The sequence below is a fragment of the Vulpes lagopus genome, chromosome 5, assembly GCF_018345385.1.
Source record: "Vulpes lagopus strain Blue_001 chromosome 5, ASM1834538v1, whole genome shotgun sequence".
NCBI classification, from domain to species: domain Eukaryota; kingdom Metazoa; phylum Chordata; class Mammalia; order Carnivora; family Canidae; genus Vulpes; species Vulpes lagopus.
Window position 1 is genome coordinate 84,717,121 of NC_054828.1, and position 27,394 is coordinate 84,744,514.

Sequence of the window (27,394 nt, forward strand, 5' to 3'; positions counted from 1 at the left end):
TCCGGCCCCCTTCTACTGCGCACGCGCCGCGACAGTCGTGATGACGTCACTACGCTGGCTGACTGAGAAGTTTGATTAGTAAACAGGAGTCGGGGAACCACCGTGCCCTCCTAAGCCGGGGGCCGGTAGCACAGGTTCGATGAGCACGTGTGTACCCTGCAGAATCAAAATAGTACAGGATATGCAATGAAAGTTAAGTCCCACTTCCTTGTGTGGTTCTCCCAGATGTTTTCCAACTGCTTACATTCAGGCTTATTATTTTTTTTTTTTTAGTGTATGTTTTTATTGAAGTTCGATTTGCCAACATATAGCATAACACCCAGTGCTCATCCCAAGTGCCCCCCTCATTGCCCATCACCCAGTTACCCCAACCCCCGCCCACCTCCCCATCCACTACCCCTTGTTCGTTTCCCAGAGTCAGGAGTCTCTCATGTTCTGTCTCCCTCACTGATATTTCCCACTCATTGTCTCTCCTTTCCCCTGTATTCCCTTTCACTATTTTTTATATTCCCCAAATGGATGAGACCAGATAATGTTTGTCCTTTTCCGATTTACTTATTTCACTCAGCATAATACCCTCCAGTTCCATCCACGTCGAAGCAAATGGTGGGTATTCGTCGTTTCTAATGGCTGAGGAATATTCCATTGCATATATAGACCACATCTTCTTTATCCATTCATCTTTCGATGGACACCGAGGCTCCTTCCACAGTTTGGCTATTGTGGACATTGCTGCTAGAAACATCGGGGTGCAGGTGTCCTGCCGTTTCACTGCATCTGTATCTTTGGGGTAAATCCCCAGCAGTGCAATTGCTGGGTCGTAGGGCAGGTCTATTTTTAACTCTTTGAGGAACCTCCACACAGTTTTCCAGAGTGGCTGCACCAGTTCACATTCCCACCAACAGCGCAAGAGGGTTCTCCTTTCTCCACATCCTCTCTAACATTTGTTGTTTCTTGTCTTGTTAATCTTCACCATTGTCACTGGGGTGAGGTGGTATCTCATTGCGGTTTTGATTTGTATTTCCCTGATCGAAAGTGATGTGGAGCATTTTCTTATCTGCTTGTTGGCCATGTCCATGTCTTCCTCTGTGAAATTTCTGTTCATGTCTTTTGCCCATTTCAGAATTGGATTGTTTGTTTCTTTGCTGTTGAGTTGAATAAGTTCTTTATAGATCTTGGATACTAGCCCTTTATCTGATACATCATTTGCAAATATCTTCTCCTATTCTGTAGGTTATTTTTTAGTTTTGTTGACTGTTTCTTTTGCTGTGCAGAAGCTTTTTATCTTGATGAAGTCCCAATAATTCATTTTTGCTTTTGTTTCCCTTGCCTTCATGGATGTATCTTGCAAGAAGTTGCTGTGGCCAAGTTCATAAATGGTGTTACCTGTGTTCTCCTCTAGGATTTTGATGGATTCTTGTCTTGCATTTAGATCTTTCATCCATTTTGAGTTTATCTTTGTGTATGGTGTAAGAGAAAGACTTATTGTTTATATATAAATATTTATTTGTAGATATATAGTTATCTTCTCTTTTATACAAAACAGTAGAATATATGTATCCTACAATCTATCTTGGATACTGATTTTCCTAGTCAATTTATGCATACATCCGCTCTATTCTTTTTAATGCCTGGAGTGCATAATGTTTCATTGATTATAGAAAACAGGGGGATCCCTGGGTGGCTCAGCGGTTTGGCACCTGCCTTTGGCCCAGGGCGCAATCCTGGAGTCCTGGGATCAAGTCCCGCGTCGGGCTCCCAGCATGGAGCCTGTTTCTCCCTCTGCCTGTGTCTCTGCCTCTCTCTCTGTGTGTCTATCATGAATAAATAAATAAGTAAACCTTTAAAAAAAAAGATTATAGAAAACAATCTATATAGCCGTTCCAATATTGATGGACTTCTAGTTGCTTTCAGGCTTTTGTTCTCTGTTGCAGACAGGCTGCAATGTGAATGCCCTGAAATATGTTTATGTCTATATCTAAATCCCTAGAAGTAGAATTGCTGGAATGAAGGATATGTAGACTTAAAATTTTGAAAGATACTGTTACCCTCCAAAAGTATTGTATCAACCTGCACTCCCACTCACAGTGAAACTTTTATTGGATTCTTATCATGTACCAGGTATCACACCAGAGGTTGACAGTAGGTATTTAGTTCTTAGGGAAAAAAAAAAATAACTGAGAGAGAGAGAGAGTAGAAGCTCACATCTAAGATTTCCACACAGTGTATGGCATAGGGATCTGTACCTGTTAGAAAAACTGAATTTTTGCTATCTGTGGAATAGCAAAGGACCAGCATGTCCTACAGTAGGTCTGAAGGCAGAATAGAGTACTGAATTCCAGGTGACAATACCTACTTTTTTGTGATTTGTATTTTTTAGTTTCTAATTTCTGTAAGTATATAAATTGTTGGTCTTTACAACCATTTGAGATCTGAATACACTGAGATTCAGAAAGATCAGAGTTATTAAATAAATTATCAAATGAATGGGTAAAAAAGATGACTAGCTTTGACATTTCTGGGACAGTCATATTCTAACCAAGTTTAAATCCACAAGGATTTACAATTCTGAAAACTTACACATTATTTAAAACAGGTCAGTATTATTACATTGCTATTTGGAAAAAGAAAATATATAAGATCCCACAGCACATTTGCAAACTTACAATTTGGTACATTCAAATTTGGTGCTTAATTATAGACTACTCTTTTGGATTTTCTGAAAAAAATTTCAATAGGCATGTAGCAGCCAAAACGTATGAATGGTATATATATCTATGAATATGACAATATATAAAATGTGACATAAATGTATCAGAAACTAAAAAAGGTACATTGGTCTTGGACTCTCAATTTGCTAAAAGACACAACAAGCTCAGTTATACTTGATACAAGAAAATCCAGACCTAGGCATAATAAGGTTTTCAGAAAATATGGGAACTAGAAAAGAGTAGGCCTTAGGATGGGAGTGAGTCCAACATGAGATAAAAGAATGCCTTTATAGGTATGTAGTACACTGAAATGGAAAATATGGGATCAAGGGATATTTGGACCACCAAACAGCTAAGTAGTTGACACTAACAAAATTTATCTTTATATGGTAGGGCTCTAGGTATTTAGGTCTTAGAAAAAAACAAACAAACAAAAATAACTAACCTTAGGGTTTTGAGAGACCCTGGTCTTTAATTAAATCACAAACTGACAAAAGGGCAAGTAAGAGAGAGCCTGCTAAGATAGACTGGATAGTTGAATATATTACAATTCCCGTTGATCTGAATGTGTGCAAAATGCAGGAAGTGGGTCTGGAGAACAAGATGGGAGTGCCTGGCTGGCTCAGCTGTTATAGCACACAACTCTTGATCTCAGGGTTACAGTTTCAAACCCCACATTGGGTATAGAGATTACTTAAAAATAAAATCTTAAAAAAAATACATATAGGATAAGATGGTACCCTAACCATAAAAATAAGACTTTAGGTCAGAATAGGGCTTGATGCTAAGTTCCAAAGTGTTGGACTAAGCTGTTTAGGTTATTCCTTCTCTGTTTAAGAGTCTTCTAGAGGGCAGCCCGGGTGGCTCAGCAGTTTGGTGCCTCCTGGAGACCCGGGATCAAGTCCCGCGTCGGGCTTCTGGCATGGAGCCTGCTCCTCCCTCTGCCTGTTTCTCCCTCTGCCTGTGTCTCTTCCTCTCTCTCTGTTTCTTGAATAAATAAAATCATTTTTTTTAAAGAGTCTTCTAGAAGTTAGGATGATGCTGAGCTTTCAGGCTAAAGTTAAATGGCGGGAACTCTGGAGAGAAAATAGAGGGAACCAGGAAAGGCCTAAGGGTCTGCCTAAATAGAACTGAATGTTAGCACTGAATATTTTAACATGTAAATATTTCACTGATACCAGAATTTATGTTACTACACTTTCCCTCAATCTTATACCACCCACCCTAAATGTAGGAGCTATGGAGTCCCTTGATCTCCATAGGAAATACAGTCTCCAGACACTGGTCTGGCTTGCTGATACTTTCTACGGACTGTTAGCCTCACATTGTATACTGATATCATTGAACTAGGCTATCTGAGGTATGACTCTGAGGGGGGAAAATCTTGAAAAAAGGTTACAAGCTTAAGCCATGTCTGTGTGCTGGAACACCTTTCACAATTTCTTCTCAGATAAGCATCACCCCCATCACTGAACAAACTCATATCTCATAATAGGAAAAGGAGGCTTATAGGTGAAGTATGTCTCTCTGGAGGTCCCATCTGTAAGCTATCTTCTTGTGGGCTCTTGGCGTCTTATACCACACACCTCCTAATTTTAGCACCAGAAAAGTTCACAGGTAGATTGATCTAGGCTCTCCTACAAGCCTACCATTGAGGAAGATGACTGGATCCATAGATTTCCTCCCCTAAACCAGCTTACATCACCTAAAAATCATGAGCAGCTCAGCCCTAACGCACTTTATCAGTCACAAGAAGCAATCCAGGCTGGGAGGGACTGACTATAGGCATCTTCCTTATGCTCCGGGGCACAGTGTAACTTGCCATGGTGCCTTTCTCATGCACCCTTTCTAAAGTGTCTCCACAAAATCCATCAACTCACATTAGTTCATGATGCTTCAAAATAAACAATCATCAAGAGGAAAACACAATATGTCTCATAATGCTGGATTCCTTAAAAATACAAGGGAAGGGATGCCTGGGTGGCTCAGTGGTTGAGAATCTGCCTTTGGCTCAGGGCATGATCCCAGGGTCCTGGTATCAAGTCCCACAGAGGGCTCCCTGTGTGGAGACTGCTTCTCCCTCTGCCTGTGTCTCTGCCTTTTTCTCTCCGTGTGTCTCTCATTAATACATACATAAAATCTAAAAAAAAAAAAGAGAGAGAGAGAGAAAGAGAGAGAATCTGCCTTTGGCTCAGGTTGTGATCCCAGGTTTCTGGGATCAAGTCCTGCATTGGGCTTCTTACAGGGAGCCTGCTTCTCCCTCTGCCTATGTCTCTGCCTCTCTCTGTGTGTCTCTCATGAATAAATAAATAAAATCTTTTTAAAAAAACAAGGGAAAAAATGTAGAAGATAATGGAGCATTTAAAACAACCTATATTCTATGAACATACAATAAATGATGTAAATGAGGTAATATGACCCCCAAAACTGAAAAAATATATATTCTCTTTAGTGTACAGAGTTCATGGCCATTGCTGCACTATCTAGCTGCATAAATAAATAATTTAATGGCTATAAGATATTAAATACTAATTATGTAATTATATGTTATTATAATCAATGTTATAGAGGAATTAATATGTTATGTAAATGTTATACTAATATATTAATATAAATTTACATGTATGTGAATATATATAATTGTATGCTCTTTTTAAAATATTTTATTTATTTATTCATGAGAGACACAGAAAAAGAGAGAGGCAGAGACATAGGCAGAGGGAGAAGCAGACTCCAGGCAGGGAGCCTGATGTGGGACTCCATGATGGGACTCTAGGATCATGCCCCGGGCCAAAGGCAGGCACCAAACCACTGAGCCACCCAGGTGTCCCTGTATGTTCTATTAATACAAAATGAAGCCAAAATGTGTCAACTTATTTCTCACAGAAATCAAAAATCCACATGAATCTTGTTTTTCCTGTACTCTTTCATTCTGCATGTTCCCTATTCTCAATGAATGTCCTCTTCTTTCTCTAACTCTTCTCTTCTTCATTTTGCCTGATCTTGCACCCAAGCAGCAGGCAGAGAATCCTAGAGGCCCAAGGTTCTACAGTGGCTGTTTGCAAGGGGGGAGGAGGCTACAGTAACTGCCACACTGGATACACTTAAGTGAGAAGGAAAAGGGGAAAGTATCCCAGATGCCATCAATGCCTCTTACCCATAAAAGAACAGGATGGCAGGATTCCTGTATGGCCCAAAGAGCCAGAGGTAGCAAATTATGGGCAGAAGAATTGCAACCAAATGCTGGAAAAGGAAAGGTCTGCGATCAGCTGTGTCATCCAGCTCTCTGGTATTTGCTTCTAATGGGCACAATTCATTTTGCAAAGCATCAGGCACTGAAAAGAAGACGCCTGCTGCTGGAAGTTGATCAGAAGTAACACCCACGACTGTAAGATTGCAGATCAAGGCTAGTTCCAGAAACAATGCCCATGATGAATGAGAGGAGAAGAGAGATCCGGAGAAGAGAGATCCAAGCCCAACCTGGCCAGGCCCAGCCTAGCCCAGCTCAAGAAAGTGAGGATTCAATGAGAAGAAACTGCAAGAGAAGAGCCTGTACCACATTATTCCCCATGAAGTGCACTCAATGAACTTCACCCTATTCTTTAATCAAGTTACAAAAAGAGCTCTTTAATCCCATCCTTTGCTTCTTAAAAGCTGCAGTAAGTTCACTAATCAGACCAATATTATTTCAGAACACCTGTAGTTTTTCAACCTAGATGTGCCTTTTGTCTGTAAGGATGTTAATTAACTTTTATTAATTAACATTTATAATCATAAATGTAGACTACATGAGATAAAATATATAGAATATAAATAACTATTAGTTAGTTGTATTCATGAACATCTTTGAGAAACATTGAGATGATTTCCCTAATATAAGAGTCTGGGGAAAATGAAACTCACATCTATCTTGAAGGCTTAGGTGCCACTGAGGTGTTGTTTTAGCTCTCCTACCACTCCTTCCACCCAATCCCGGCTTCTTATTGGGAATGTGACCTCCCCATTGGCTCCCTCATACCTTTAAACTGCCTGCTTTGTGACATCATTCTCCCACCAAACTACCACCACCTGGTAGAATCTTGGGGTTTCCATGGAGTTGTCTGTAAATAAATTTGGATCATCGCAAGTGACCAGTAACCAGTGACCTTCGTACTGGACACATGCACTCTTCGGCTTCAGCTGCTCCAATACCCTCTAGTATCGGCTCCTTGCCCCTTGTATCTGCAGTGGATGTTTCTTCTTCTCTAACCATGTCCGGTAAGGAAAGAAACTTTTAAAAGTTTTTTACTGGATTTTTTTTTTTTTGCCCTAAATTTAGTAGTACATTCAAAATAGCATGGTATAATGGGGGGGAAGTATTGAACTAAAACTCCAGAGTCCTCAATTTCAGTTTTGACTTTGTCATTTACTAGCTGTGTAACTTTGAACAAGTCATTTACTCACAAAATCTGTTTTTTCTTCACCTGTTACTTTAGGGTGTTAGATGGGTTGCTCTCTCTGGTCCCTTTCTTTTCTAATATTGAGTGTTAAAGGGCACCCATGGAGAAAATGAAATCAGAGACTTCGTGAGAGTGTCTCGACAGAAAGAGAGAAAACCTAGGTTATATAGAAAAGTAGCAATATTTACCAAGATGTTTCATCTGTAATGGTCCCTCCACTAATATTTCAACTGTAGTATTTTAAATTCAGTACTGTTCAGAAAGTTACAGTGGCATGATTTGAAGTTTCTACCTTATGTAGTCGAAAAGGGAAAAGAGGGAAAGAGGATGGAGAAGAATGAGTTTGAGGGAGGCAAGTCTTCAAAGGTAAGGACATTCAGGATTGTTTCCCTCAGCACAGGCCAACTGAAACCAAGGGGGAGGAGAAAATATAAGAATGAAGGGGAAGAGGGGCACCTGGGTGGCTCCGCCATCATCGTCAGTTGAGGTTGAGCAGTTAAGCATCTATGTCTGCCTTTGGCTCAGGTCATGATCTTGTGAGATCAACCCCAGCATCAGGCTCCCAGGTTGATCAGTGGGGAGTCTGCTTCTCTCTCTCTCTCTCTCTCTTCCTCTCTCTCTCTCTCTCTCCCCTCTCTAAAATAAATAAATAAATCTTTAAAAAAAAGAATGTTGAGGAAAAGCACAGAGGAGCTCTCAAGAAAAAAAAAGAGGTAGTTTGGGATGGAATATGGAAGGGAACCAAAGATTTTAAATAAAAGCAGGAAGAGCATGAAATGAAATCTGCTTAGAGTAGGACAAAACAAAGATGATTTTAGCAAACACTTCCATTAATAGAGTATTCAGGAAAGGAAGGCCAGAGTAAGGCATCGCAGGGAAAAGCAGCTTACAAAAAAAGCCATACTCAGTTGTTTGGGTTTATGTATTGCCTCTCTGAATGCAGGTGGCAGTTAATTGCTTAAAATGTAAACATTTTAGAAATATACTTTAGAAATGATGCTTATTATCAACAAGCAACTAATAAAAGTGGCTATCTGGGACACCTGGGTGGTTCAGCGGTTGAGCATCTGCCTTTGGCTCAGGGTGTGATCCCGGAGTCCCAGGATCGAGTCCCACATCTGGCTTCTTATGGGGAGCCTGCTTCTCTCTCTGTCTGTGTCTCTGCCTCTCTGTCTCTCATGAATAAATAAAAATCTTAAAATAAAATGAAATAAAAGTGGCTATCTAGGGGGCTGAAAGAAACAGAATTTTCAGTTATATTTCTGATTTTTAAGCTTTGTAGATGTTTTGCCTATTAAAAATAAGACCAAGTTTGTTTAAAAATGGCATCTCCTAGATTGAATCCTAAGGACTAATTCCTTTGTGTGATCAATATATTCTGAGTCAAGACTACTTTTCATCTCTACAGTTATTTTCTTCCCAACACAGAGGGAACACATCTGTTTTTAGATCTTAGTTAGTGATCTAAGAAGAAAAGAAAAAGTCAAGCTCCACATCTCTAATTCCAATTTATCTAAGACAATTTTGTGGAGTCCTTTGGGTTTCCTACATTAATTTTTTTTTATTTGATTTTAGTGATGATGGCTTTAATTTAGACTTTGGGGGTGACATTTTCTTGGATGTTGAAGATGATTAAAATATATTTTTGGATAGAATATAAAAACCTCTGTGATGCTTTTTAAGTGTTCTCTCTTTTATTATATAATTATATTAAATATATTTTTTCATTGTTTTTTTCTGATCTTATTTATTTTTATTTAAATTCAATTAATTAACATATAGTATATTATTAGTTTCAGAGGTAGAGTTCAGTTGAAATATACATTTCTACTAGACTTAGTATCTGTTACTTGCTGGGTAATATTCAGAAAAATGTGAATGAACATAATAATGGAATTCCTTTTTATGCATACTATTTTCCTCTCTGCTCTGTACCAGATATTATTGAAATATTTGTCCACAAAAATTGTGACTACTTATATATGCAAATTTATATCATTTGCTGCTTGTTAGACAATTTTTACTGTTTTATCTTCTCTTTCTGTATGTACTGGCTAGGAATTCATTCAAAGTCACCTTCTGTTGTGGGCTGTGTTTTGGTTAGTAGTATTCAGCAAAATAGGATAGGCAATATTCACTTCCATCATCTTGCATGTATGATCGAGAACTTCATTTATTAGTGAACTTATTATGCTTTGATGCTTGCTACATATCCCAGTTTTCATTAATATCTATATATTTTTTCTTAGTTTTATGTTTTTCATGATTTTTCTGTCATTTCAGAACATGTCTTCCTTCAATATAAAAAGTGTAATGTATCACTTTTATTCATGTAAGAATTATTTCCATTATTATTATTATTATAACCACTTTATATATGAGTAATCTTAGGCTGAAAGAGAGTTTAAATAAATTTTTTTCTCTCAAAAAGCACTTCTTGGGTGGTGCCTGGATGACTCAGTCGGTTGGGCATCTGCCTTCAGCTCAGGTCATGATCCCAAGGGCCTGAGATCTGCCCCGGCATCAAGCCCCACATCGGGCTCCTTGCTCAGCAAGGGGCCTGCTTCTCCCTCTCCCTTTGCCTGCCATTCCTCCTGTTTGTGCTCTTTCTCCCTGTCAAATGAGTAAATAAATCTTAAAAAAAAAAAAAAAAAAGAATTTCATGAGAAACTTTCAATCATTTTGAGGTAGGATCAGAAACCAGGTTTAAAAAGATAAGAATGACCCCTTTTTCCTTTAAAACTTTTATTTTCAAGTAGTCTCTGTACCCAACATGGGGTTCAAATTCACAACCCTGAGATCAAAAGTCACATGCCCCTCTGACTGAGCCAGCCAGGTGACCCAAGAGGGGGACACTTTAAATTTACCAACTGGACTGAGTGGTATGTGAACTCTAGGTAATAGCATGAAATGCACAAATAAAATGGTTATACAAATAAAATAGTTACTATAGAAGAGTACCAACCAGACTGCTTCAGCACTTAATCACCCTGTTTGGGTTTTGGTATCTCAGCAAGTGTTGGTATCAGAGGCTTCCTGGTAGCAACAACTTTAAGATAATCCTGTTCCTTAAACATAGTGAGAATTGATCCATCTCCCTGATATTTCATCACCCTCTTGTTCCCTACAGAAAATTTCCAAAATCCATCTTTACTTGGAACTCCAAACTCTCTGCAGCTATCTCTCCCTGTGGTGAGCAATACAGCTTCCCTAACAGGAAGTGTCTGCAGCTTCTCCAGAGTGTCTGCTCCAGCTGTCAGTTCGGCATGGCTACTACCATCAGCTTCTGGTTCCTCTTTCCAGCCACTCATGGGTAGTGCCTACCTGTACCAACATTCCAGTACAACTACGTTGTCTGAAGTTACTGGGCAGAGCCAGAGCTCCACATCAGCTGCTTCCTATCCTGGTATTTTTCGGTGGGATGTCATGGGAAGCACTAAAAAGAAGTCATCTTTAGTCAGAGACCTCACTGTGACTATCATTAACCAGGACACAGGTGTTTCTTCCATGTCTATGGCAGCCCAGTATGACAAAACTTCAGAGGCCAATAACCTGGTTCCTCTGTATCCATCACTTTCTGCCAGCCTTGTTCAGGGAACACCATCTCAGATTCCAAATCAGGGACACAGCCTATCACTTCCCTATCAGGAAGGAAGCCAGGTATACTACTATAATCAAGGCACACTGGGGCCTCTACTGTCTGGAGAACTTGGCCCCTGTCTGCAATCCTATGGCTCTGTGTCCTACACGGGAAGTAGGGCCTCTGCCCCTCAACCAGAAATGGTGATGGTACTCAAGGAGGTTCAGCCCACAAATGTTCTACCACCAGCCTCTGATTCTGGAATATACTACTCTGTGTCAGCTCAACCCATCACAGAAACAAGTTTTCAAGGTGAGTAGAAATAGCAAGAGGGAGAGAAATAAGGTCAGCATTCAAAAATCAGGTCAGATCTGGAGCTGAGAAGTACTGAGTCCACAGACAGGCAGAATTTAAGTCCTGAGATTTTAATAACCACTACCCTCGCTCAGTGCTCTCCACTTTTAGACTCTATTTAAAAACACTTAGTAGAGGTGCGAGGTGGGCACACTGTAATGGCTATCTATGCTATAGGTCGAAGAACCCCAAGAACATACCAAGGGCTACCACACTTTGCACTGCTGTAGCCGATCACCTTCTGTGTACTATCACACTGTAGTGAACTCCCTTCCCTGAGCTACTGCTTCAGGGTCTTTGGAAAGCATTTTGAAACTCTTATTGTGATGATGCCTGTTTAACTTTCCCTCACTTCCTTAATCTACACCAAGATTTAAGACCCTGTGTTCTGAGATCCTGTCCGAAGCAAGCAGGCTAAGAATTTATCCTCACTTACATATTTTATCAGGAAGAGCTCTACTCCCTCTCCTAGTCCATGATGTCAAGTATTCTTATTCTCTAAGGAAAGTAGAGAGACTTAAAGTGACCCTATATGAGAATGCTAGGCTTTGTTAAACATTTCATAATATTAAAAAAAATCACTTTTACCTGACATAACAACCCTATAAAATGCAAAGAAAATCAAACATCAATGACATCGAATGATCACCAGTAAGAGTTAGAAGTCACCTCCCATCTCCTAAGAAGATCTGGGAGAACTGCCTTGCCCATTGCTAGAAGGTACATGATTTCTGTGTTAGTTTCTAGGGGGAGCATCTCACTTACCAGGAAATGACTTTTTCCTTGATTCCTTTGTAGTGATGGAGACCTCGCTGGGGATGGAGACGTCCCTAGGATTGCAACCTCCAAGTCAGGCATTTTGTCTGCCACAAACTCCAGAATTCCCCAAGTCCTGCAGTAGCAGAAATATCCAGATGCTTGAAAGTAACCCACCACCTGAACTTGGAGACATCTCTATGATAGCTCCAGTCCAAAGTTCTAGTAATGTCCTGGTACTGCCTCCAGCTCCCAGCCAGCAACAAACAGAGAATAAGAATTTGGATGATATTAAAACCAAGCTTTCAAAGCCTCTGGATGCCTACCAGATCCCGATAGAAAACCAAGATCCTCCACTACTTCCTTTAGAAATTCCTGATATTCACCACCTCTTGGCCTCCATTGACCCTCCTGGTCAGGAGGAACAGCCTGGTTCTGAAGACACCGATCTGGGAAAAAATTGCCCGAGTCTTGAGAACCAAGGGATCCTTGAAAATGGGATTGAATCTAGTGGTGGTTTTGCAGATGTAGCTACACTGGTGAAGGACATTCATCTTCCCCAGCTCTTTAATTCCTTGAAAGACCTTGATAAATCCAAAGGTGCCAAGGTGATCAAAGCCAAAGATACCAGAGTCATCAAGTTGAACCAGGTGCAAGAAAAGTCAAGTGTCATAAAGGCTCCCTCTGATCAAGTCAGAAAGAACAAACATAAAGCCACTGAGCCTATCAATGGTGCTCCCAAGGCCAAAATCCAGGCGAAAAACTCAGAATGCCTGTTAGGGGGAGATGTGGTTATTTGTGATGCTGTAGACAGTGACAGGGCTCCAGTGAACACGGCCAAGCATTCCAACAGCAAATCTCAGAAAGCTGCATCCAGCAGGACCAGTAAAGCTAAGAGCCATGGGCAGGAAAAGACCAAAAGGACCAGAGAAAACAACCCCAAGAAATCTGAAGAAAGTAAGCAGTCAGGGAACAAAATCAAGGCAGAAGAGAAGCCAACCATTCCCAAGATGAAGCGGAAGAAAAATCAACCCGAGCTTAGTCAAGAGACCTTTAAGAAGCCTCGAAGCTGCCTAGGCATGCACATGTTGGAGTCTGTGCAGGTTTTTCATGCACTGGGGAAGAAGAGTGATAAGAAAACTGGACTGTCTTCCTCCCGGGCCCTGGTAAGCTCCAGCAACCCAAAAGATGCCCGGCCATCCCCAGCTATCAAACCATGGCTTAATACTACACATGAAGGTAAAGGTCCTGAGAAAAATCAAATCAAAGCCCAGAAACCAGACAGGGGTGCTGACGAAGAGTGTTCATCTCCATCCCAGTATGAGCTGCCACCCCCTGGGAAGGTCAAGTTGGTGCCTTTGCCTTTTCCAATCTTCGAGAAGCCTCGACCTCGACCTGTTCCACGCAGGCCACAGTCTCTGGCCTCACATCGTTCTGCTGCTGCTCACCCTGCCAGGCCTGGTTCTACCAGCTCAGCTCAACCTGCTGCAGCCAACCTATCCCGGCCGACTCCTGCCTCCTTGACAGGTCCTGCCAGGCCTGCTCAGCCAATTTCAACCAATCCCACACGGCCAATTTCAACCAATCCCACACGACCAGGTTTGACCAACCCTATCCGGCCTAGTGTCCCGCAATCTGCTGTCTCTAGGCCTGCACCCTACAAAACATCATCTTCCACTTCTCTCCAGCGGGAGCCCATTCCCACTGCTGTGACCAAGCTCCAGTCTCCACCCAAACCTCAAAACCAATTTCTACTCGAAGACTTCAGCTTGCAACCAATTCCATGGAGGAAACCCAATGTTCCTGAGCCAGTGATGTCAAAGCCCATCACAGAAGAGCAGAGGCCAGAGCGGGAGGCCATGAAGAGGCAGGCGCAGCTAGAGCGCGAGAATGCTGCCAAATACACTTCTTTGGGGAAAATGCAATTTTTCATTGAGAGGGAAAAAGAAATGGAAATTTCTCAATACTATGGCTATGCAATATAAGGGCTACTAGGAGTGTTGGTACCCAGAGGGGTTTATTCATATTATAGATAGATATAAATTCATATTATTATAGATATTTATTCATATTATAGATATAAATTCATATTGTTATAGATAATATTTATTCATATTATAGATATAAATTCATATTGTTATAGATAATATTTATTCATATTATAGATAGATATAAATTCACATTATTATAGATAATATTTATTCATATTATAGATAAATTCATATTATAGATAATATTTATTCATATTATAGATATAAATTTCTCTATTTATTTGGATATATTTTAAAACTCAATAAAACATAATATAATTGATAAGAAATAAAGAATCCTTTTGAGTTCTGAGATGCTGTTAACTGTGGTTTTTCTTTGGTGGGGATCAGAATCAAAGGCTGTATGAGAAAGAATTGTATGGGAGAATGAGGGAGAAGTATAAGAAAAGAGAAAGTAACTTGGTTCAGGCCTAAGAAGGCCAAAAGGGGAGAGATTTTTATGTCTTTTTATAAAAAGCAGGAGTGGGGGAAATGGCAGAATCAGGGTCTGAGGTTAGGACTAAAAGGATACATTTTGAAAAGAATAAAAAATGATAGATGAGTCTTGGCGGACTAGGAAAAATGTGAAGCCTCTAGTGGAGGTTGGCCTTATGTCCCATGTCCACCAGATAGGTATTTTAGAAAACAAGAGACTCAAGACACACCTCCAAAAGGTTTGAGTTGCCTTATCCATCCATGTATGACTGTAGCTGGGCAAGGTTAAGTACAAATCACAGGGGAGTGTACCAAATGGATGGCAAGGGCTCCCAGTTCTCCTGGGGGCAGCTGATACCAGGAGCCTAGCCAAGCGCACTGCTGCAGGAGGAGGGCCATCATCCAGAGGCCCTCCCTTTAGTAATCACCGTTTACTAAACACCAATGCACCAGGCCCGCGAATGCACTGCTTCAGTTAACCCGCAGAACAACAGACAAGACTAGTACCACTGTGCCACTTTACTAGTGAGACTCCGCAGTGGGCTTAGATCACGCTGCCCACAGAGGAAGGAGGCTTCGGTTTGAGGCCTATATGCCTCCAAAGCCTTCAGGATTTCCATGCGCGGCCAACCTGGCTTTCAGAGCACAGCGACCGGAGGTTACCGGTGGTCACCATCAAACTTCTGAAGGGACCTAAACGTTAACTTGAGGGGGCCTGCCAGGTCGTCCTCCATGGACGTCCTCTAAACGCGACCAACCGAAGCGCTCGAGAAGAATCCGCTGGAAGGGTCCCTCCTGGCAGGGTAAGAGCGGTGGGCGCACGAGGACGCGGGATGGTGCTCCCAACACCTGCAGCACGCAGGCGCCAGGGGTCTAGCTGCTCTCCCTGGGACCTCGTGGGGCAGCTGGAGGGAGGAGGGTTGGGGGAGAGGAGAGGAGGAGGCGGGGGCGGAAAGGTAATGAAGTGGAGGGGAGGGGGGAGATGGGGACCCAGGAAAGTCACCTGGTGTGGAGGGGAAACCGGTAATTTGCATTTAAAAAATTATTTTGGGGGCGGCCCCGGTGGCTCAGCGGTTTAAGCGCCGCCTTCAGTCCAGGGCGTGATCCTGCAGACCTGGGATCGAGTCCCACGTTGGGCTCCCTGCGTGGAGCCTGCTTCTCCCTCTGCCTGTGTCTCTGCCTCTCTCTGTGTGTGTCTCTCATGAATAAATAAATAAAATCTTTTAAAAAATTATTTTGTATTGAGCTATAGTTGGCATATCACAAAATTCACTTTTTGAAACTGTAAATTCGGTGTCATTTAGTACCTACACAAGCTTGTGCAACCATTACCATTATCTAACCCTTAATATTTTCATCACCCCCAAAAAGAAACCCCCTTAACCCTTAGCAGTCACTTCTCATTCCCTCCTCCCTCCAGCCCTTGGCAACCACGGATCTTCTTTCTGTCTGGATTTGCCTTCTCCGGACGTTTCATTTGTATGAAATAATAAAATATGTGACCTTTGTGTCTGACTTCTTTCACTTAGAATAGTGTTTTCAAAGTTTATCGGTGTTGTAGTGTGTCTACGTCGTTGCTTTTTAGGACTGCAATATTCTATTGCATGGTTCTACATTTGTTTAATCATCAGTTGGTGGACATTTGGGTTGTTTCTCCCAGTATTTTACACTTACCGAGAGTTTATTCACTCCATCTCACGATAATGAGATTGGGTCGGAGACTGTCAAAAATTTGCCCAAGAATAAGAGCTAGCAATTAGGGAAGCTGGGGTTTGAACTCAGGCGGTCAGATTTCAGAGGTAATAAATTCACATGATAGGACAAGCTACAAAAAGTATTCAACAAATACCCAGCTGCTTATTTCCCCGCCCTGTTAGAGACATCTACTTTTGCCACACTGTGAATCCTTCCAGAGAAATTATGTCTCAACATGTATGTATCACAATCTATTGACTAATTAGTCCCACTGATTTGTAATGTCACTTTTATAGCATGCTAAATTCTTATATGTATTTGTATTACTCTTTTCAGAATTTTCCTGGCTTTTTTTGGCCAATCTTTTATATTTGCCATTTCTCTAGAATGTTTTTATCTTCTTTTGATTTTTTAAAAATTTCCTGTTTTTCTCGTTTGTTTCTCTTAAGGTGTTATCTGTTATAATGGTCATTAATTCATGTTTTTTTTTTTTAAGTCTTCGTGTCTGAAATTTTAATTTTTATTTTAAATTCTGTCCTGAGCTCTATCATCTCACTTAATTCTGATTTATGTTGTTCTTCCATCTTATTTTTTTGTTATGGTAAAATATACATAACACAAAATCGGCCATTTAACCACTATTAAGTACAGAATTCAGTGGCATTAAGTATATCCATGATGGAGACGCCTAAGGGGGCTCAGTGGTTGGGCGCCTGCCTTTGGCTCAGGTTGTGATCCCAGGATCTGGGATTGGATCCCACATCGTGCTTCTGTGAAGAGCCTGCTTCTCCCTCTGCCTCTGCCTCTGCCTCTGCCTCTGCCTGTGTCTCTGTCTCTCTCTCTCTGTGTGTCTCTTATGAATAAATAAATAATCTTTTTTAAAAAAAGTATATCCATGATGTAGTGCACATTTGAAATAATCATGTCCAAAAATTGAGCAGGACTCCAGAAAAGACTGAGGCAGCAGCCTAGTTTTTGAATCTCCCCAACCTTCTCATAGAAATAGATCAACAAGGGGATCCCTGGGTGGCACAGCGGTTTGGCGCCTGCCTTTGGCCCAGGGCGCAATCCTGGAGACCCGGGATCGAGTCCCACATCGGGCTCCCGGTGCATGGAGCCTGCTTCTCCCTCCGCCTGTGTCTCTGCCTCTCTCTCTCTCTCTCTGTGACTATCATAAATAAATAAAAAAAAAAAAATTAAAAAAGAAAAAAAAAAAAAGAAATAGATCAACAAAACCCAAAATACCATTTACCATTTCCAGAGCTTTTTCATCACCCCAAAGAGAAACTCGAGCCATTTGACATTAACTTCCCCTTGCCTTTCTGGCCCCATATTCTTTCTCATCTTTTGCATTAGGTCTTCTAATGTCTTTTAGCTTATTTTGAAATGACCTGTTCCAATTTTAATGTTTTGTGGGCCAGTCCTTTCTGACTTGCTTTCCTTGTCTGAGGTGATGCTATTCAGCTCCTTATTCGCATTTTCTAATGCTACCTGTAGAGGCCACTTTTTAGGCAAACAGGCTAGACCAACGGGATGTAGAAAAGGCCCACAACGATGACCTGGCTGGATGCAGATGGGCCCATTGGGAACCCACCTCAAAATATCCATAGGCCCTAACTAACCAACGGACTACTTACAACCAGGTACAGTTAGCATAAAAGGGAAACATCCAAACATCCCCTCCCTCCTCACCTTCCTGCTTTAAATACAGCGCCACCCACTGTCTCCTTGCAAACCGCCTCCCCTCTGCTGTCCTGGGGCCATTCCCTTGCAGTGTATTCAATAAACTCCTATCTCCTTTGTTCTGCCACGGGTGAATTCTTTCACCTCCAGAGCCACCGGCTTCCACTGCATCCTCGCCCCACATTTGGGGGCCCCCATTTGATCCATTTGAGGGAAATACCACACCACCTTTGTGTAGGACTAGATCTCTTTTTTTCTTCTCTTTGTATCTACTTCTCTAAACATGCACAGAATGGAACTGCCAATCTGCCCTCCCCTCCAGCAAAAAATCTGGTCTATGCAGCCCTTTCTTCATCTCAGGTCATAGTAATACTTTTTCCAGAAAAAGAGAAAGTGTAAGGAGCCTTCATAGTCATCTGACTACTTTCTTTCCCTTCCAGCCACACATCCAGAACATTAACAAATTCCATCTGCCTTACCTTCAAATTGTATCGGAACTTGTCTACTTCTGACCACTTTTCTCCCTTTCCACTCAAGTCCAAGCCCCTGTCATTCCCTGCCTGGGTTAATAGCAGAGCCTCCTAACTCAGACATTCCCAAATTTTGTATATTCACCGAGCCGTTCGTGTCTCACCTATAGGCTCAAACAAATACTTAACAGTCCCATTAAGTAGTTAGGTGCCAAAAATGTAGTAAGTATTTATGCCTGCAGTAGGCTTCATAATGGCCATCCAAAGAGATCAGGTCCTAATCCCTGAAACCTGTAGATATTACTACCTTATTTAGAAAAAAAAGATCCTTGGGTGTATATGTGATTAATGAAGGATCTTGACATGGAGAAGTTATCCCAGCTTAGCGAGGTAGGTCCTAAAAGGAATCATATATGTCCTTTTATTTATTAAGTACTCTCTACATCCAATGTGGGGTTCAAGAGTCACATGCCCCACCCACTGAGCCAGCCAGGCGCCCTTCACATGTGTCTATAAGATCAAGGCAGGAATTTGATACAGACAGCAGAGGAAAAAGCAAGGTGACCATGGAAGCAAATCTTGCATCAGAGCTGTGCGAAGCAAGGAATGAAATCCTCGCCAAGGGCTTCTGGAGGGAGTATGGCCCTGCTTATACCTTAATTTTGTCCCAGGGGCACTGATTTCAGACTTCTGGCCTCCAGAACTGTGAAAAAATAAATTTCTGCTTTTATAAGCCACCAGGTTGTGGCGATTCATTAGAGTAGCTACAGGAAAAATGCTCTAGTAACACAACACATTGTGCGATAATATAATGCTCCAACAACTAAGTAGACATATGAAAAAAATACCTATAAGTGAAAAGAAAAAATATTTTTATTTCACTCTTAAATAACCACAATTGCTTGATAATGGAGACTGTGTGAGTGTTGGGCACTGCACAACATCTCAAACCTTGGACTGAAATTGGACACTGCCAGCCTCATTTCCTGCCCCACATTAATTTTCAAAAAGTATTGGCTTTTCAGTGCAGGTACTGCCAAAAACCCAGCTTCACAAAGATATGGCAGCACCAAAAGGAAAATAGCATGACCTAATGTTGAAACTGTGAACCACCTACTAGCTGGAAGCTCACACGATATCTGACAGATGTCAATATTTGAAGGATTGTGGATCCTTCAAAAATTTAAAATATTTTGCTGCACGCTGGTAAATTTGCCATGGTATCTTGGGGGCACCCCAGTGTACCTTGTGAACACAGTCCAAACTGGTTTCTCAGCTCCCACCCTTGCCTCTCTAAAATTTGTCAACACAATCACTGTAATGGTCCTTTTAAAACACAAATCGGATCCCACCTTTCTTCTGTTAAAACCTTCTCATGGGTCCTCATTTTTCTGAGTCAAACCCAATGTCCCTGCAATGGCATATATGGTCCTACCTACATCAGGGGTCAGCAAACTATCTATAAAGAGCCAGACAGTAAATATGTTTGTCTTTGTGGGCCAGATGGTCTCTGTCTCAACTACTCAACTTGGTAGTTGTAGCATGAAAGCAGCCACAGAAAATACATGAAAAAATGAGCATGGCTATGTCTCAATAAAACTTCATTGACAAAGTCAGGTCACACTGTAGTTTGCTGATCCCTATATCCTACATGACCGACTGCTATGGTTCCTTTTGCTCATCTCCACTCCAGTCACACTCTGAGTCCTCACTGTTCCTTAAGTTTACCATCAAGCTCCTGGCTCAGGGCCTTTGTACTTGCTATTTCTTACCTGGAAGGCTCTTCTTACCTCCGAGTCTTCACTCAAATTTTTTCAGTGGAGGTTTACCTGAGTACACTATTTGAAACTGCAACTGTGTCCCTGTACTTCTCCCTTCCTTCAATCTTTTCCCTTTTCTCCCATAGCAGTTAGAATCTTCTAATAGACTATGCAATTTACTTGTTTAACATGATAATTGTTTATAATCTGTCACTCCCTCACCCATCACTAACATGTAAGATCTTTGAGGGCATGATTTTTTGTTTTCTGTTTGCTTTGTTTACAGATATATACCCAAGGCCTTGAGCAATGTTTGGCACATAGTACATACACAATAAATATCAGCTGACTGACTGAATGAACAAATATTTTTCAAAGAGTGTAAGTATGGTGGCATGAAATTTTTCTCCCATTCAAAGATATAGTGCCAGTTATATGGAGGTATTTTTGCAAAAAAATATGTAAACCGGGATCCCTGGGTGGCGCAGCGGTTTGGCGCCTGCCTTTGGCCCAGGGCGTGATCCTGGAGACCCAGGATCGAATCCCACATCGGGCTCCCGGTGCATGGAGCCTGCTTCTCCCTCTGCCTATGTCTCTGCCTCTCTCTCTTTCTCTCTCTGTGACTATCATGAAAAAAAAAAACTTAAAAAAAAGAAATATGTAAACCAAATATAAAATTATAAAATCCCTCAACCTGAGGGATTGAGACATAGCCATGCTCATTTTTTCATGTATTTTCTGTGGCTGCTTTCATGCTACAACCTGAAGTGTTCAATTCAAAAAGCCCTAAGGTTTCTTATCTTATCTTATCTTATCTCATTTAACTTATAACATTTAACTTATCTCATTTAACTCTTGTTGAAATTTACTATCTTCAGAATGTCAATCTTACCTAAAACAAAAGGCTTTGAGTTATTAGGAACCAAATTATAAAACTCACAGATAACTAGCAAGTGACAAAGGAATAGAATGTCTAAAATAAAACTGACCCCTTATGTATATATTTAAGCATTAATTGTAACAATATACACACATTAAAAACCTTTCCAAGCATGCCTAAGAACGATTTTCCCAACTAGAAATTCTTGGCAATGCAGTTACCAGTTTTTAAACTATAGGTGGAGCTCCAAACCTCAGATTCATCTTGATGTTACCAATTTTACTGTAGCTATCTTCTCAAGAAACAACTTATTCATCAGGTTAATTCCAAGATCAACTGAAAAGGAATATAATTTGCATGCATGTGCAATGTTGTATATGTTGCAATATGTCAGCATTAAAGATCCCAATACATTTGCTGCATTTCCCCCCCTTTTTTGAACAACGCATTCTACATCTTTTTTAAAAGTATTTATTTATTTATTTTTAAATTTTATTTATTTATGATAGTCACAGAGAGAGAAAGAGAGAGAGGCAGAGACACAGGCAGAGGGAGAAGCAGGCTCCATGCACCGGGAGCCCGACGTGGGATTCGATCCCGGCTCTCCAGGATCGTGCCCTGGGCCAAAGGCAGGCGCCAAACCGCTGCGCCACCCAGGGATCCCAAAAGTATTTATTTTTAAAATTCTATGTATCATTTTTTATTCCCAATGGGTTCACAGCAAAAATTTTAACAATGTAAACAATTTCTCATTAGTACACATTTCATTTCTACTTTCAGAGCACTCCCATTCCCTACAGATGTTCAAAATAGGCTGTTTCAGGGCACCTGGGTGGCTTCATTGGTTAAGCATCTGCCTTTGGCTCAGGTCATGATTCAAGGGTCCCAGGATTAAGCCTTGTGACAGGCTCCCTGCTCAGCAGAGATTCTGCTTCTCACTTTCCCTTTGCAGTTCCCCCTGCTTGTGCTCTCTCTCTCTCTCTCTGTCAAATAAATAACATCTTTTTTTTTTTTTTAATCTTAAAGAGAAGAAGAAAATGGGGACACCTGGGTGGCTCAGCAGTTGAGCGTCTGCCTTTAGCTCAGGTCGTGATCCCGGAGTCCAGGGATCGAGTCCTGTATCAGGCTTTTCACAGGGAGCCCGCATCTGCCTCTGCCTATGTCTCTGCCTTTCTCTGTGTGTCTCTCATGAACAAATAAAGTCTAAAAAAAAAAAAGAGAGAGAGAAGAAGTTATCAAAATAGGCCGTTTCAGTGTTTCAGGGCATGGAGTTCACTAGCATCCCCTTGAGAAACTTAATCACCTTTTAAAACCCTTTTTCCCTGTGGATGACTCTAAATTCTCATCCATGAGGGCCTTATAACAATGAAAACTGAGTTTTTCTTTGTTATTATTGTAGACCCATTGCCTGACATAGAGTCCTGAACATGATACATACTTAATTAATACTTGCTCAATTAATGAAGGTGTCTAGTTATGGAGGCTTCCTGCTCCTAGCTCTAACTGCCTTGTAGAGAAGACTTGATCTAAGAGTATAATGGACACTATTTTTCATTGTTCATTTCAGCTATCACCATAATTGGCTAGCCATCTTTGTAATTAATTTTGGGGACAGTGAGACAGCATTTATTTTAACAATATTTGAATATCCAACAATCTTTATTGAGTGTCTTCTGGGATCCCAAGCTACTCGAGGTACTGGGGATATACCTGGATATACCTGGGAGCAAGCAAAAAAAAAAAAAAAAAAAAGCCCCTATCTTCCTGGAGATTATATTTTACAGGGGAATGAAAGACAATAATCAATCTAGATCCTAAAAGAACAAAGGGGACAGTGGTAAGGACTAAGAGAAGATTTAAAACAAGGCTGAGTGATAGAGGGTGACTGAGTGGCTACCTAGAGTGTATGGTCAGAGAAGGTGACATGTAATCTGATGTGTGAATTACAAGATAGAGCCAGCCAAGTGAAGACCAGAGTAAGAGCATCTCAGGAAGAGGAAACAGCTGTGCAATTGTCTAGACTGGAACAGCTGATGTTCAGACAGTGTGGTGGAGACTAGTAAGCAAGAGAGAGAGAGTAGGATTTGAAGTTAGAGAGACAGCAGGAGTCAAGTAACTCTGTAAACCAGGGTGGGGAGTTTGGATTTTTTTTTTAAGATTTTATTTATTTATTCATGAGAGACACACAGAGAGAGGGGGAAGCAGGCTCCCTGTGGGGAGCCCGATGCAGGACTTAATCCCAGCACCCCGGGATTACGCCCTGAGTCAAAGACAGATGCTCAACCACTGAGCCATCCAGGTGCCCCGACTTTGGATTTTTTAATTCCAAGTGTCATGGGAAGTAATTGAAGGGTTTTAAACCCAGAAGCAATAGAACCTGATTTTTGTTTTAAAAAGAATATTAACAACAACAAAAAAAGAATATTATCTGCTGTTGTAAGATTGCATTGAAGTAGGTAAGAATGGACGTCATTTCTATACTAACGAGATTGCCTTGCCCCTCTAGCTATGTCATTCACCATAGGAGTAACAAGGAGGCAGCTGATATGTGCCTTGTTTTTAGCTTCCCCACAAAGCCCATGTGGGCATTTTCTCTCTACTCTGATGCTATATATTGAGGTAAGAATTTTGCCTTTTAGGAGTCATTTGCTGCTGCCCAGGAATGATCAGGTAGGAATAAACATATAGGAGTGCAGGAGTCTGTGACACTGAACTTTGCAAGAGGTCAGATGGAGACTGTTATATTCAGGGAAAATGTACTGACTAGGTGTGAGTGCCAGAAAGGAGCACCATAATTCCTAGCTTGGCCTTTGCCCAACAAGGGAGCTGCTGAAGCACATTTGGTGAAAGGACGCCTCCAACCTTTGGGGCAGGAGTAAGTAGAATATTGTCTTCAGTTATGCCAAGAGCCAACAGAATTCTTGTAGCGCTAATTTCCTACTCAGCATGTACAAAATTGTTCAGTTTTCAACTTTCCTAGTTAATCAGGAAATGAAGAATGTCAGCTGTTGACCTTGGCCAGTGTTTTCTTGCTTGTTGTGTCTGGTCCCTGCAAAGCCAAGAGTGCTGACCACTTGCCCCAGAGGCCAAAAACTGTTCAATATTTACTAATTCCCTCCCCGAATGAACCAGATCCTGTTTACTGCATCCTCTTAGCCATTATCTTAAGAACTGGCATCACCTGGACATATCTCCTTTCTAATATCAAGGACAGTCTGTATGTGATACTTGTTGAGTTTGAGATTATTCACACCCTTTGTGTTTCCCATTCATAGCTTCGTAAAGGCTTCTCATCATAGTCTTCACATCTAGCACATTTGTAAACTCTGTTAACTTGTTAACATTACTAAGAAGATTTAGTTTTTGGAAACTGTGCTTAACGGGAACAGCTGCCTCTGTCCCCCCCCCCCCCCCCACACACACACAGGCTCTGCTTCTGCCTGTACTTGCACAATAACAATATCTACCTGCTGGGTTTGTTCATGGCTGTATCCCTAACACCTAGAACAGAAGCTGGCACATAGTAAACGCTCAACAAATATTTACTGAGAGGTTGAATGGGTTGGATTTTGTCCTGCGTTGGCTCCAACTAAATTGTATGCCTTCCCTATGATCAGCACCCCTAGTGTCTCAATTTCTTAAGGCTCTACCCATGATGTTTACAATCTGAAGGGAAAGTGTCAATAGAAAAAAGAATTCTGAAGACCCATTAGAGTGCCTTTTACAACTGTCTTGTTATCTGCAGAGGATCCAGGAGAATTGATAGTGGATCCTTGTACTGACATGCATATTTATGCTTGTAGGGGAGAAAGAATCTGGTAAGGGCTTTCAGCGGTAAGTCTGAAAAGCCAATGACCATATAGAATCCCTTTGGGAAAATCCTAGAGACAGATACACAACAGCAAGTCAGAGAAATTAGAGATCTGGATGCTGACCTAGTGGAAGGGGTAAAACCAGTGCAGAGGCTTTCAGCAAGATGGTGAAGGATAGTCATGTCATCACATTAACAAACTTAGAGGGAGGGTCTCCATATTTGGTGGGTAAAGTATCCCCAGAGAGCAGAAAGTTTCAGAGTGGTGATATACAAAATCTCCTGAGAAAGGATGAGTAGCAGGCTTGAAGGACGTTTTTGGAAAGAGGCTGTGCATGTACTCACACATACACACGCCCGTACACAGAATATGCCACTGTTTGTATTTGGTGTAAATAACCTCCTGTCCTGGCTGCAGGGGCAGGAACTGAGTCATACAGATCTTTGTGTCTACATTGCTTTGCACAGTGGCCCTTAGAAATTAAACACTCATTTTTAATAAATTGTATTGGTGTTCTAACATTAAAAAGTTACTCTTAAGTTCTTTTCTAGGCAATAAAAGCGATTGCCTAATACCCGAGGTTATCCATTTTGTGTAAGAAGTAACACAAAAAACCTGAAATTTTCAGTTTTTCTTTCACCAATTTAGAAAGCCTGGTTACTTTAGGCAGCTACTTGCATCACCAATCCCTTCTTGAACGTTGATTTGTGGATTTGTGTGAAGGTGGCACAGGGGCTATCTGGCAGGAAACTCGACCCCAAACCAAATTAATTCTAATAACAAGTTAACTTGCTTATTGGTTCTTTCAACTATTTGCTTCCCCTTCTTCCTTGTTGCTTTTCCTTTACCAAGATGGCCGTCGTCGAGCTCTCTCTCTCCTCATTGGTTGTTTTTTTCGCAGGTGGTGGTTCTGGCCCCGCCCACCAGCTCGCTTTCCCAGGCTCTGTGTTCTTGAGCGTGAAATGGGTAGAGCGGTGGGCGCGGGCGCGGGCGCGGGCGCGGGCGCGGGCGCGGGCGCGGGCGCGGGCGCGGGCGCGGGCGCGGGCGCGGGCGCGGGCGCGGGCGCGGGCGCGGGCGCGGGCGCGGGCGCGGGCGCGGGCGCGGGCGCCGGATGTGACGTTTCCGGAAGCTCGGAGTGGCGTCCGCGGGGACAGGTGGGGAAGGGTCCCGGGAATGTGGTGGGAATCTGAAGGGGAGCGGCCGCGGTGACTGTGGGGCCTGCAGCCTTGTCCTTCCCCGCGCCCTCTGCCCGGCCCGCCGCGGGCGAGCCCACTGACGGCTCCGGTCCCAGCCAGGCCCAGCGCGTCCCCGCCTGCCGCGCTCTGAAGACCCGAAAACCAGGATAATTTTGCCCTGGGTTGGCAACTTGGGCTTGAGGGCCTTCGAGAAGGGGGCCTCAAGCAGGTGTCAGGAGGGCCCTCCGCTCACGCTTGCCACTTCCTCTGACCTCCTCTTCGTCTTAACTCCTCAGCCCCTTGTGCCACCTTTCCCCCTTTTTGGGGATGCCGCATCTGCTCTTTGTGGAGTGTTGCTTAGCCTTCTAGCACCGGGCACCGCTTGCTGGTCTTGGGAGGGTCTTCCATTCTCGACCCCGCAGATCCTCTTCCGCAGAGGTACTGAGGCACAACAAGCTTCAGTTAGCTTTAATGGGCTCTGGATCGAGTTTACGAATTAGGCCAGCTGGGAAGGTTTTAGAGTTGCTCGCGGCTTTCTGAGCCTCTAAACCGGCTTTGGGGGAGATGGAATACCTCTGCATCCCCGGTCGTCCGCACAGCTTTTGTACTATTCTTGAGAGTGTTTGGAGAGGAAGTTTGGGGGAAGTGTGACCTCGAGCTAGAACTGGCCAAGAGAAGCCTCTCTGAGGGAGGGCGCGAGTGGGAAACAGAAAAATAGTGTATGGATAAATTAAACACGTGAGGGTTTCTGGGCAGATCAGAATTCTGAGAGAACAAAAGATCTCTGTTGGGAAGGAGTAAAGTTTAAGACTAAAAAGACAAATTGGGGTCAATTGACATAGGGCCTTGAATTCCAAAACATATTCTTCGATGGTTTGTTTATTCTAGAGCATGCTGGCTAGGGTGTGCTGTAATTCAATCTGTAACGAATATCCAGATTCTTTTTGAAAATGATACAGACTGATACCGGTTGGGAATTGGAATCTAACAGATCTAGAAAGATTGTAGAATTACTGCAGTTTGAAACACAGGGAGGGAAAACCCTTGGGTTTTTTTGCTGGTCCATCGTTGCATCCTAAGTTATCTTTGTGCCCTTTTTGTTATTTGAAGAGTGCTTAGTCTTTGAAGATAGATTTAAGTAAGGGTTTTGTTTTTGTTTTTGTTTATTTACATCTAAATTCCTTAATCTGACGTAATGAGTGATGTTGTGGATTGACTGGAATAGTGTTTAAGTGCACAGAACTAGGGTTGTGGGCATTCATTCCAGGCCATTTCCCCTTACCTTGTGCTCAGATATGAAAAAGTACACCACGGAAAAATGTTGTTATTCTCATTAAATAAAAATGAACAAACTTGAAATCAGTTAACAGTCCTCATGAAAGTTCATTGATATACTATGCCAAGTACTGGGTAGATGGAAGTGGGTAGCTGGTAGGAGAAATCATGCAAAAAATAGAAGATGCCATTCATCCTTTTATGATACTGAGAGCAAAGCTATCTAATGATAGGGAATGATTAGTATGAAAGGTATAAGAGAACCCCCATTTCAGTTTTACTCCCTGTACCACCTAATTATGGCACAGGTATTGTAGGCTTTTGAGTTGGCCAATGCTT

General features: G+C 42.0%; 2 protein-coding genes across 3 annotated transcripts in view; both read left to right on the forward strand.

The window, feature by feature from the left end:
- The first annotated feature begins 6,871 nt into the window (after positions 1 to 6,871).
- On the forward strand, positions 6,872 to 13,825 carry C5H2orf78 (chromosome 5 C2orf78 homolog). The gene is made up of 3 exons (XM_041754959.1): positions 6,872 to 6,968; positions 10,281 to 11,042; positions 11,883 to 13,825. The coding sequence occupies exons 1-3, from the start codon at positions 6,872 to 6,874 to the stop codon at positions 13,823 to 13,825; spliced, it is 2,802 nt and encodes a 933-aa protein (XP_041610893.1).
- Positions 13,826 to 25,646: 11,821 nt separating this feature from the next.
- Positions 25,647 to 27,394, forward strand: part of LOC121491536 (STAM binding protein) — a 45,883-nt gene continuing 44,135 nt past the window's right edge. The window contains exon 1 of one of the 2 annotated variants that reach the window (XM_041756562.1): positions 25,647 to 25,759. The gene's annotated coding sequence lies outside the window, so the exon portion shown is untranslated. Of the gene's footprint in view, positions 25,760 to 26,033; positions 26,219 to 27,394 lie in introns of those variants that run through there. The other variant, XM_041756563.1, reaches the window with a different exon arrangement.